The following is a 12662-nucleotide window of genomic DNA, read 5'->3' on the forward strand; positions in this document are numbered from 1 at the left end:
GACAGAAATTCTCCTCAGCACTATCCCACCCCCTCTCAGATGATCCCGCTGGTGAAGAAGCCAGATGTGGAGGTCCTGGGCTGGCGTGGTTACAGGTGGTTGGCGGTTGTGAGGCTGATTGGACATACTGACAAATTCTCTAAAACGAAGTTGGAGGTAGTTTATGGTAGAGAAATTAGCATTCAATTATCTGGCAACAGCTCTGGTGGATATTCCGGCAGTCAGTTTGCCAACTGCACACTCCCTCAACTTGAAACATCTGTGGCATTGTGCTGTGATAAAACTGCACATTTTAAAGTGGTCTTTTATTGTCCCCAGCTCAAGGTGCACCTGTATAATGACCATGCTGTTCAATTACCTTCTTCATATGCCACACCTGTCAAGTGGATGGATTATCTTTTCAAAGGAGAAATACTCATTGACAGGGGTGTAACCAAATTTGTCCACCGAATTTGAGAGAAATACACATTTTGTGCATATGGAACATTTATGGGATTTTTTAATTCAGCTCATGAAACCAACACTTTAAGTATTTTTGTTCAGTGTAGTGTAAAACATATCGATAATTGTGTACATTTTCTGTAATGTTCGTCCTAACTATTAATTTATTAAGTATACTGGACGGGACTCTTATTCTGAATGATTCCAAAAATCCGTGACCTGGAAATACTTAATTATTCTTGCCAGCTTTACACACTGAACGACTTCACAGCATCAACATTTTTTAGCACATGTATTTGCGTTATTGTTATTGAACCAGACCGGACGCGGAGGTAGGAGACCGCTGTCTTTCAAATAAATAACTACACAGTCCACCAGTGAGTCACTATTGTGTGTATTGTAAATGTTTTCATCGTTTCGAGAGTTCATGGCTGTCAGGTAAGGTTAGTTAACTAGCTAATGTTATTCACTCAGCCAACCATGGGTATAATAATTTGCTGAAACTAAAACGAGTTTTTATATTGGACAAATTAATTTAAGTCCCGTTCCGTTTAACAAACTTTTAGCAACAGAATCTGCGGAATGAATACACCCTTGCTAGCATGTAACACTAGCTAATTTAACCCTAATCAGCCAACCAGTTAGCTAGCAATTGTGTTGTGACATCTCATTGCACTATAATCAAAGACTTTTATAACTAAACCCAGATAGGCTGTGGTCTGTCGTTTTCAATTGGAATAGATGAGTCATAGTGGGCAGAACAAGCAAAGAGGTGGGCAGAGCGAAGCGAGATCCTATTGGCCTGTTCTTGCATACGTCTGCATATTTCCGTTTGGGAACGCCTACTACGTGAAACGCGTGTGTGCAATAACTCAATTCGACTTTAAACTCCTTCTAAACAATGTGATTTTTAAAAACTTTCATCGATGAGAACATTTGATTTTGGTCTACAATCTGCAATCTCGTTTCATCTTCTCCCACTGGCCGCCAAATTTGGTAGTGAGTGGAAACGCCAAGCGCATTCTTCATATTTATATTCCAGTGAAATATCTCTCATTGTTCTATCTGTGCTACCAATATCATATCAGTTTTTTTCTCCATATTGCAGGTGTCCATAAACAGTAACAAATCATGAAACAGCTGCCTGCAGACACCGTGAGGCTTCTGTCCAGCTGTCAGGTCATCACCTCTGTGGTAAACGTGGTGAAGGAGCTGCTGGAGAATTCCTTGGATGCTGGTGCCTTGAGCATCGACATTAAACTGGTAAAATATTATTTTAACCATTACTGTGGCCAGGGAAGCACATGAAAATCACTAATGGCGTGTTGAAATTGTTACATGAGCGCATTCAGGTAGGTTTGCCGTGGCAAATTTAAATAACAAACAGGGTAATTCTGTTCAGAACAACCCAGGGTATGACGGCATTTCATCTTGTAATTGTACATCAAACATAGTTTTCATGAAAGTTGACACTATATGACATGAGTTTGATTTGGAAATGTGAAGTGCACATTTGGACTCATGGCTTGCTTGTATGACACCAAAGCAGTATTTATTATAATACTCAACATCTCCTCTGTCAAAATACATAGTCATCTTAATTTACAGCATTTCGTTCTTGCTGACAACAAAAAATGTGCAAAAATTGCCAGGAGGGATGGGGATAACTTCTTGTTGCTCGCAGTGTTCAAATTCAGAACGGCTGTCAGTCAAAACCATACGGCACTGTGAAGCACAGAGCCAGAGCTCTGACGTCATGTATAGCATGTTACTGTACAGTCACTACGTTCCAATTTAGGAGGCTTATAATTGCCCAAATCTGGCATTTTCAACCCATATACGAGAACGAGCGTTAAGGGTTACTCCTACCCTGCATTTTTTTTTAGGACCTTATCTTTTTAACCACAGATCATAGAAACGTTTTCACATACAGTGCAATCGGAAAGTATTCAGACCCCTTGACGTTTTCCACATTTTGTTAAGTTATGTCCTTATTCTAAAATGTATTAAATGTTTTTTTTCCCATCAGTCTACACACAATACCTCGCAATGACAGAGCAAAACCAGTTTTTTTTTAATTTGTGCAAATGTTTACAAAATAAAAAATGGAAATATAACATTTTACGTAAGTATTCAGACCCTTTACTAAGTACTTTCTTGAAGCACCTTAGGCTCGCTGCAGCCTCCAGTCCTCTTGGGTATGACGCTACAAGCTTGGCACACCTGTATTTGGGGAGATTCTCTCATTCCTCTCTGCAGATCCTCTCAAGCTCTGTAAAGCTGGATGGGGATCGTTGCTGCACAGCTACAGTACCAGTCAAAGTTTGGACACAACTACTCATTCCAGGGTTTTTCTTTATTTGTACTATTTTCTACATAGTAGAATTTAGTGAAGACATGAGAACGCATATGGAATCATGTAGTAAGCAAAAAAAGTGTTAAACAAATCAAAATATATATTTCAGATTCTTCAAAGTAGCCACCCTTTGCCTTTATGACAGCTTTGCACAGTCTTGGCATTCTCTCAACCAGCTTCATGAGGTAGTCACCTGGAATGCATTTCAATTAACAGGTGTGCCTTGTTAAGAGTTAATTTGTGGAATTTCTTTCCTTAATGCATTTGACCCAATCAGTTGTGTTGTGGAAGGTAGGGGTGGTATACAGAAGATAGCCCTATTTGGTAAAAGACCAAGTCCATATTGTGGCAAGAACAGCTCAAATAAGCAAAGACAAACGACGGCCCTCTGGAGCAGGTTTTCAACAAGGATCTCTCTGTACTTTGCTCCGTTCATCTTTGCCTCATCCTGACTAGTCTCCCAGTCCCTGTCGCTGAAAAACATCCCCAATGCATGATGCTGCCACCATGCTTCACTGTGGGGATGGGGCCAGGTTTCCTCCAGACGTGACGCTTGGCATTCAGGCCAGAGTTCAATCTTGGTTTCAACAGACCAGTGAATCTTGTTTCTCATGTCTGAGAGTCTTTAGGTGCCTTTTGGCAAACTTCAAGTGGGCTGTCATGTGTATTTAACTGAGGAGTGGCTTCTGTCTGGCCCTCTACCATAAAGGCCTGATTGGTGGAGTGCTGCAGAGATGGTTATCCTTCTGTAAAGTTTTCCCATCTCCACAGAGGAACTCTGGAGCTCTGTCAGAGTGACCATCTAGTTCTTGGTCACCTCTCTGCCAAGGCCCTTTTCCCCCTATTGCTCAGTTTGGCCTGGCGGCCAGCTCTAGAAGAGTCTTGGTGGCTCCAAACTTCTTCCATTTAGCAGTGATGGAGGCTATTGGGTTTTTGGGGACCTTCAATGCTGCAGACATTGTTTTTGGTACCCTTCCCAAGATCTGTGCCTCAACACAATCCTGTCTCGGAGCTCTGTGGACAATTCCTTTGACCTCATGGCTAGGTTTTTGCACTGACATTTACTGTCAACTGTGAGACTTTATTTAGACGTGTGCCTTTCCAAATCATGTCCAATCAATTGAATTTACAACAGGTGGACAATCACTTTGTAGAAACAGCTCAAGGATGATCATTGGAAACAGGATGCACCTGAGCTCAATTTTGAGTCTCATCGCAAAGGGTCTGAATACTTATGTAAATAATGTATTTCTGTTTTATTTTTAATACATTTGCAAAATGTCTAAACCTGTTTTCACTTTGTCATTATGGGGTATTGAGTGTAGATTGCTGAGGAAAATACAATATTTTATCCATTTTAGAATAAGGCTATAATGTAACAATGTGGAGAAAGTCGAGGGCTGTGAGTACTTTCCGAAGGCACTGTATGTAGACAATGGCTTTGTGTTGGAGATAATGAATGGGGTTGAAAAGTGGCAGAATTGCCCTTTTTGAAGGTATGCTGTTTAACCTGTCATGATAAAATGAATTTAGCTAGCAACACACACCGTCTCCAACTCCCAATTACTGTCTGAAATGGTTGTAGTGTACTCATGGTCATGTCATCTGAATTCCTAAGATATTTTCCCATTTCGAGTGGGCTCAGCTCACCTGCTCTCAGTGTGAGCTTGTTTTTCTTGGCATGGCGGAATACTTGAGTTCACTCTCATCAATGCAGTCTTTGCCCACTTCAAAGCCATTTCTTAATGAGCTGTCAGCAGTAATACTTTCAGGCAGCACAGCCAGCCTCTGAGGACATAGTGAAGCTTTTTTATTGGACTAATATTTCTAACTCTTCTCCTATATTGCCAAGAGGAAAGCAAATCCACTTATGAAGAGGAAAACATTTTTCCGGAACTGTGAACACCACATCATCAATATCAAAAGCCTCCAAGCATCTAGCACATACACCTGCCTGTATGGAAGGAAGCTAATGTTTTATTGAAGCACAATTGATGACTTTCTTGTACTTCCTCCTCTTGAATTGGAAACTAGGCTGCAGTGGACACTAAAACATTATCAGATCAACCCACAAAAGGTACTTTATGTTAATAGTCTTCCCTGTGGCTCTGTTGGTAGAGCATGGTGTTTGCAACGCCAGCATGGTGTGTGCAACGCCAGGGTTGTGGGTTCGATTCCCACGGGGGGCCAGTACAATTTTTTTTACAAATGCATGAAATGAAATGTATGCATTCACTACTGTAAGTCGCTCTGGATAAGAGCGTCTGCTAAATGACTAAAATGTAAATGTTAATAGGACACAACTAAATCTGCTTTTGAGACTCTTTGAAGGGACTACACTGAACTGACTTCAATTTCTTATGAACTGCATTCTCTGTTTTTTGTTTATGTCATGTCTTAGGAGAATTATGGTTTTGATCGAATAGAAATCAGAGACAATGGCTCTGGCATCAAAGCTGCTGATACTGATGTGATGGCTGTGCAACACTACACCTCTAAGATCTGCAGCCACGATGACCTGGAGCACCTGGCGACATATGGCTTCAGAGGAGAGGCCTTGGGCTCCATCTGTGCTGTGGCAGAGGTCAGATACATCTGTCTTTTAGACAATTCTGCTCCAAAAAGTCCAAAGCGGGACTAAGTAGCTGTGATAGATTTGTCCCGTTGACTCCCACCAGGTAGCTGTCACGACAAAGACGTCAGAGGACGACGTCGGGACCCAATACACGCTTGACCTCACGGGAAATGTTGTTTCCCAGAAGCCCTCTCACCTAGGGCAAGGTTTGGCTTTTTCCTTTTTACTGAAACGGACGATCCATTCCGTCCGTTTCCAACAATATTTATTATGTATACTTGACAGAGAGAAATGTTATGGGTAGACATGAGCTTTGATGTCTTTTCAGGTACCACAGTCTGTGCGCTGAAGCTTTTTAAGAATCTCCCAGTGAGGAGGCAGTACTATGCCAACACGAAGAAGTGCAAGGAGGAGTTGAAGAAGGTGCAGGACCTGCTCATGGCCTATGCCATTTTAAAACCAGAGCTGAGACTCACCCTCACTCACAATAAGGTACTACTTCTTTCTCATTATTTATGAATCTTATACTTCTTACCACAAGGTGTCCTCATCTGTCTGTATATTCCATGAAACCAATCCCTGCATACCAACTCCAATAATCACTGTTTAGAGTGTCGTTAATGCTGTGTATGATTTGATACGTTAGTGGTGTCTTGATGGGACTTAAAATGGTAGATCATCTTATTCCAGGGATGTGTTTCTCTCCTTACAAACACAATTCGATACACATCTTGTTACATGGGTTCCGATACTATACAGGAACGATACTTTTAGTTTGAAATGATTGGATCTGTCTCAGCTGACTTCTGAGCTGTGTGTGTGTGTGTATGATGTAGTGTGTCAGCTGAGCCATAGGGCAGACTGAGCATCTACCACAATCAGATGAGGGGGGGGCAATTGATCTGAAATTCTCATCACCCAGTGATTAACTTGTCATATATAAGATACAATTGCTTTGAGCTAGTAATATGTCAATATTTATCTTTTAGAAATGAGCAATGACATACATGGCCAATTAATATAACACAGCTTTGGATTTCACCCCTGTCACAAAAGCGAATGTTTTTGACCGCTTGGAACTTTACGGAGGAGAGCTGCTCTCTTCTCCCGTTCAGACCAGTGCAGCTCACAAAAATGATCGCTGTCCTTGTTATGAAATTACACTTTTACCCTGTTCATGTAATGACAGGAAAACCCCCAATTAGCAGTAACATGTTCAATCAGCAAGATGTGAGTTGTGTCCACCCCGGTAGCCCACACAGCTCTGCCGGTAAAAACACAATTTTCTACAGCGCATTTGGTAACAATGACCCAGCAAATTACATTGGTTGTCCCGCATTAAAGCCTATGATTTGAATATTGCGAAAGCCATTTTACATCTGAATGCTGAAGGTGCAGCACAGGTGTAGCCTACGAATATTAGAACAGGGATAGGGTAGGCCTAGCTACCTTACAGCTGCTCACGCCAATGAGTCCCGCACTGTGTGCACATCTGACTTGTAGATCAGTGTCATACGCAGGTGCAGTGTCTTCAGAAACTGTTCATACCCATTGACTTATTCCATATTTTGTTGTTACAGTCAGAATTCAAAATGGATTACATTTTGTTTTTTCTCACCAATCTACATACAATACCCCATAATGACAAAGTGAAAACAAGTTTCTTGACATTTTGTGCAAATTTATTGAAAATGGGATACAGAAATGTAACTTACACTGAACAAAAATATAAACGCAACATTCAACAATTTCAAAGATTTTACTAAGTTACAGTTCATATAAGGAATCAGTCAATTGAAATAAGGTCATTAGACCCTAATCTATGGATTTCACATGACTGGGAAGACAGATATGCATCTGTCGGTCACAGATGCCTTAAAAAATAAAAGGTAGGGGTGTAGATCAGAAAAACAGTTCGCATCTGGTGTGTCGCGCTGCATTGGTCACATCTCCTTTGCGTAGAGTTGATCAGGCTGTTGATTGTGGCCTGTGGAATGTTGTCCCACTCGTCTTCAATGGCTGTGCGAAGTTGCTGGATATTAGTGGGAACTGGAACACACTGTTGTACACATCAATCCAGAGCATCCCAAACATGCTCAATGGGTGACATGTCTGGTAAGTGTGCAGGCCGTGGAAGAACTGGGACATTTTCAGCTTCCAGGATTTGTGTACAGATCCTTGCGACATGGGAGCCGTGCATTATCATGCTGAAACGTGGTGATGGCGGTGGATGAATGGTACAACAATGGGCCTCAGGATCTCTTCACAGTATCTCTGTGCATTCAAATTGCCATCAATAAAATGCAATTGTGTTCGTTGTCCGTAGCTTATGCCTGCCCATACCATAACCGCACCGCAACCATGTGGCAAACCACTCGCCCACACGATTCCATACACGCTGTCTGCCATCTGCCCGGTACAGTTGAAACCGGGATTCATCTGTGAAGAGCACACTTCTCCACCGTGCCAGTGGCCATAGAAGTTTAGCATTTACTTACTTACTTACTTTATTGTCCTCATGGGGAAATTTTGTTGCAGTGGCATGTACACATTTAAAGTGGCGTTTAAATACAAAACAAAATTGACAATACAACTTTCATAAGTTACATACCAATAAAACATTTAAAAGAGAAAAAAAAAGACTAGCGTGCTGGCCTTACTGAGTCGATAGGAACATTAACCCGAGCTGTTTAGGAGGGATATCACACCTGGCACAAATGATTGTCTAGTTCTGTTTTTCCAAAGTCTGGGTATAGGGGGTGGCTTGTGTCTAAAAGGATTTTGTGAGCCTTGCGGAGGGCCCTGGCCTAAAAGATCTCATCCAGGCATGTCTGTTTGACTCCTTCATTTGCCAAGTGAAGTCGGTTACAATGCATATCTGCAGTCAATTCAAGACTCTGGTGAGGACGACGTGTTCGCAAATGAGCTTCCCTGTGACGATTTGTGCAGAAAGTCTTTGGTTGTGCAAACCCAAAGTTTCATCAGCTGTCCAGGTGGCTGGTCTCAGATGATCCTGCAGGTGAAGAAGCCAGATGTGGAGGTCCTGGGCTGGCATGGTTACACGTGGTCTGCGGTTGTGAGGCCGGTTGGACGTACTGCCAAATTCTCTAAAACGACGCTGGAGGCGGCTTATGGTAGAGAAATTAACATTACATTTTTGGGCAACAGCTCTGGTGGACATTCCTGCTGTCAGCATGCCAATTCCACGCTCCCTCAACTTGAGAGTGTGGCATTGTGTTGTCTGACAACTGGGAGTACAGGAGTGGGCTCAGCACGCACACTTGTGGGGCCCTATGTTGAGGATCAGCGTAGAGGAGGTGTTGTTGCCTAACTTTACCACCTGGGGTCGGCCGTCAGGAAGTCCAGGACCCAGTTGCACAGGGCGGGATTCAGTCTCGGGGCCCCGAGCTTGGAGGGCCCTATTGTATTGAAAGCTGAGCTGTAGTTGATGAGCAGCATTCTTACATAGGTATTCCTCTTGTCCAGATGGGATAGGGATAGGGCAGTGTGCATTGCGTTTGCGTCATCCCTGGATCTTTTGGGGCAGTATGCAAATTGTAGTGGGTGTCGATTTAAGGTGGAGATGATCCTTAACTAGCCACTCAAAGCATAATGATGACAGAAGAGCGTGCTTGTCTGAAATAAAGCTGAAATAAAAGATCCCAGAAATGTTCCATGCACGCATTTCTCCTTTGCCAAGATAATCCAAATCACTGGCCACTTTAATAATGTTTACAAATCTTGCATTGCTCATCTCATATGTATATATTGTATTTTACTGTATCTTAGTCTATGTAGCTCTGACATTGCTCGTCCAAATATTTATATATTCTTAATTCATCATTCTTTTACTTAGATTTGTGTGTATTGGGTATATGTTGTGAAATGTTTTGATATTACTTGTTAGATATTACTGCACTGTCGGAGCTAGAAACACAAGCATTTCGCTACACCCGCAATAACATCTGCTAAACACGTGTATGTGATCAATACAATTTGATTTGACCTGACAGGTGTGGCATATCAAGAAGATTTATTAAATTAGCATGATCACTACAGATGTTTCAAGTTGAGGGAGTGTGTAATTGGCATGCTGACTGCAGGAATGCCCACCAGAGGTGTTGTCAGAGAATTTTAATGTTAATTTCTCTACCATAAGCTGCCTCCAATGTCATTTTAGAGAATTTGACAGTACGTCTAACCGGCCTCCCAACCGCAGACCACGTGTAACTAGGACCTCCACATCCGGCTTCTTCACCTGCGGGACCGTCTGAGACCAGTCACCAGGACAGCTGATGAAACTGGGTTTGCACAACAGAATATTTTTTGCAGAAACCGTCTCAGGGAAGCTCATCTGTGTGCTCATTGTCTTCACCAGGGTCTTGACCTGACTGAATCCCGGTTTCAACTGTACCGGGCAGCCTGCAGACCGTGTGTATGGTGTCGTGGGCAAGCGGTTTGCTGATGTTAACATTGTGAACAGTGCCCTGTGGTGGTGGGGCTATGGTATGGGGCAGGCATAAGCTACGGACAACAAAAACAATTGCATTTTATTGATGGCAATTTTAAATGCACAGAAATACCGTGACGAGATCCTGAGGCCCACTGTTGTGACATTCATCCGTCGCCATCACCTGTTTCAGCATGATAATGCACGGCCCCATGTCACAAGGATCAGTACACAATGCCTGGAAGCTGAAAATGGCCCAGTTGTTCCATGGTCTACATACTCTCCAGGTGTGACGCAATGAGCATGTTTGGGATGCTCTGCAGCGACATGTAAGACCGCGTGTTCCAGTTCCCGCCAATGTCCAGCAACTTCACACAGTCATTGAAGTGGAGTGGGACAACATTCCACAGGCCACAATCAACAGCCTGATGCACTATGCGAAGGATATGTCTTGCTGCATGTGGAAAATGGTGGTCACACCAGATACTGACTGGTTTTCTGATCCACGCCTCTACTTTTTTTTAAGGTATCTGTGACCAACAGATGCGTATCTGTATGTAAAATCCATAAATTAGGGCCTAATGAACTTATTTCAATTGACTGATTTCCTTTGTATAAACTGTAACTCAGTAAAATCTTTGAAATTGTAGCATTTTTTTTTTCTTTTTCGGTGTGTATATATTGATATTCCAGACTCTGACATTGCTCATTCTTTTGGGGTTTGTGTGTGTGTTTGTTTTGTTAGGTATTACTGCACTGTTGGAGCTAGATACAAAAGCATTTCACTGAACATCTGCAAATAGTGTACGCCGCCAATACAATTTGATTTGAGATTGTTTCAGTCAGTGGCCACTTGGAATAAAATATTAGGGGAGGGAGTCAGAGGAGTTACTCGACCGCCGTATACTTTTCATTTGAAATCACTCGGAGATCATCAAGGGAGGAGCGTGCCCCCATTTCATGGCATTAGCACTTGGGAGACATATCCCGTATCCCGAACTTTGCACTTCAGCCTGTGTTGGGTTTCATGGCTTCTCCAAGTGCTTTTTACGGGAGTGATCCGTTTACAGTCACTAAATTGCATATTTCATTGCATAGACGTGTGCTGCTGCGGGCAGCATGCTTACAGAAATCAACACCCTGGAGATGTACTCGCTTGTGGACACCAATGACAGGGCCACCCGTGGGTGTGAATGTGTGTGCTTTTTCTCCTGGACTACTTTCCTCTCATACATCTGACACGAAGGAAAATCGGAGGAATCCATGCCTCGGTGGAGGTTGCACAGTGATGAGGAAGATTGTGTAACCTTGTGGCTACTGTGGTCAACTTTCATTATGCAGTGCACATTGATCCATTGGGTTGAATAATATGCTCAGACAACATGCTGATTTGAGAATGTGAACTAGTGTCCGTTTTACAAGCTCCAAGGTGCTAGCACAGACTCGCTGATTCAGTACAACTGCTCTCACAGTATGTGACCTGACATATGGACCAGTGTTCACTAACTTGTTCTCTAGCCTTCCCCAAACCCCCTGTTCTCGTTCAGGTCTTTCTAGAACAGTTGACACAGTAAACCTCTCTCTTACCCCCTCTTGTGCCGCCACACAGGTAAGGGAAGTGCTACAGGCGAGGCTTTGATTGGTGGTCAGCGTCTACTGTCTTGATTTCGAGATCCGGCAGGTGGTCTTTTTTTAGGCGGACTGAAAATAAGCTGCTACGTGTTGTTGCAGGTGGTGGTGTGGCAGAAGGCCAAGGTGTCCGATCACAGGATGGCTCTCATGGCTACACTGGGGCCCAACGCTGTGGCCCACCTGCTCCCTGTCCACCATCAACAACCAGAGGTCAGTCAAACACTCACACCAGCATCACTCTGTCATGGGACTGGTCCAACCAAACCAGTAATCATAGATAAAACGCTTCTGCCGTCCTGCAGTAATGCAATTTAACTATGCTATATAGGTGAAAAACAGAAATTGGATATGAGTTCTACTACACCGCTTAGGACCAACGTTGTTGGCCTTACCCCAGAAATTTCCCATCTGTTTTGATTGAACACTCTTTCGAGTGGCTATTATAATGTAGTCTCATACACCACATGGAATTGGATCAAGCAAGGCTACACATTAGCCACAGTCAAGGGCTTTAATGTTACACCTCAGTCCTGAAATATGTGAGCAGATGGCTGTTCTTGGAGGTGTCCACACAGAGCTTGACTTAAACATTGCTGGTTTTGCAGTACTGTCTCCTCCTGCAGTGCTCAATGACACCAGTTACTATTTGATTGACTTCTGTATCTCCCAAAAGTACACATCAGTCACTTTAAAAAACATTTGTATATATATATATATTTTTTTACAATAAGTGCCCTGCCTCCAAAATAGAAAAAGAGAACATGTAAAGAGTCGGAGCACCATTTGACTCGAATGACGTGTCATGCAAATGGAAGGGGCAATCATGAAACGATACACCATAACTGTCTTTACAAGAAAAAGCCATTCGAACCCTTGTGACAAATGTGGCACTGAATTAAATTAGAAGAGATTGTGTGACCCCCGTGGTGCATGTGGATGGCCCAGTGTCAGAGAGAGACATGACACGGCTGCACTGGCACCCAGCCACTCGTCCTCCCACTGCCCTCCAGGCTTGGCCAACACCATGTTTCCCAGAGACCCTCTCTCCATATCCTGGGTGTGTTCCACAGTGCATGGACCTTGTTCTGGACGGTGGTGGTTCAGCTGCAGAACGGACAGGTCCACCGTGTGTGTGACTGACTGCAAGTGAGAAACCTAAGAGAAATACTAGACAGCAAGCTTGGTAAATGACTGCACCAAGAACTCCT

At 43.1% G+C, this 12662-nt stretch overlaps 1 protein-coding gene across 5 annotated transcripts in view; it reads left to right on the forward strand.

Moving 5' to 3' along the window:
• Nucleotides 1-698: 698 nt before the first annotated feature.
• Nucleotides 699-12662, forward strand: part of pms1 (PMS1 homolog 1, mismatch repair system component) — a 53506-nt gene continuing 41542 nt past the window's right edge. The window contains exons 1-6 of one of the 5 annotated variants that reach the window (XM_029703471.1): nucleotides 699-773; nucleotides 1550-1704; nucleotides 5199-5381; nucleotides 5476-5578; nucleotides 5701-5864; nucleotides 11554-11664. In XM_029703471.1, coding sequence (XP_029559331.1) covers nucleotides 1573-1704; nucleotides 5199-5381; nucleotides 5476-5578; nucleotides 5701-5864; nucleotides 11554-11664 — 693 coding nt within the window. In that variant the 5' untranslated portion in view covers nucleotides 699-773; nucleotides 1550-1572. Of the gene's footprint in view, nucleotides 885-1150; nucleotides 1441-1549; nucleotides 1705-5198; nucleotides 5382-5475; nucleotides 5579-5700; nucleotides 5865-11553; nucleotides 11665-12662 lie in introns of those variants that run through there. The other 4 variants (XM_029703472.1, XM_029703470.1, XM_029703469.1 and 1 more) reach the window with 4 other exon arrangements.

Source organism: Salmo trutta, chromosome 20 (genome assembly GCF_901001165.1).
Source record: "Salmo trutta chromosome 20, fSalTru1.1, whole genome shotgun sequence".
Lineage (NCBI taxonomy): Eukaryota > Metazoa > Chordata > Actinopteri > Salmoniformes > Salmonidae > Salmo > Salmo trutta.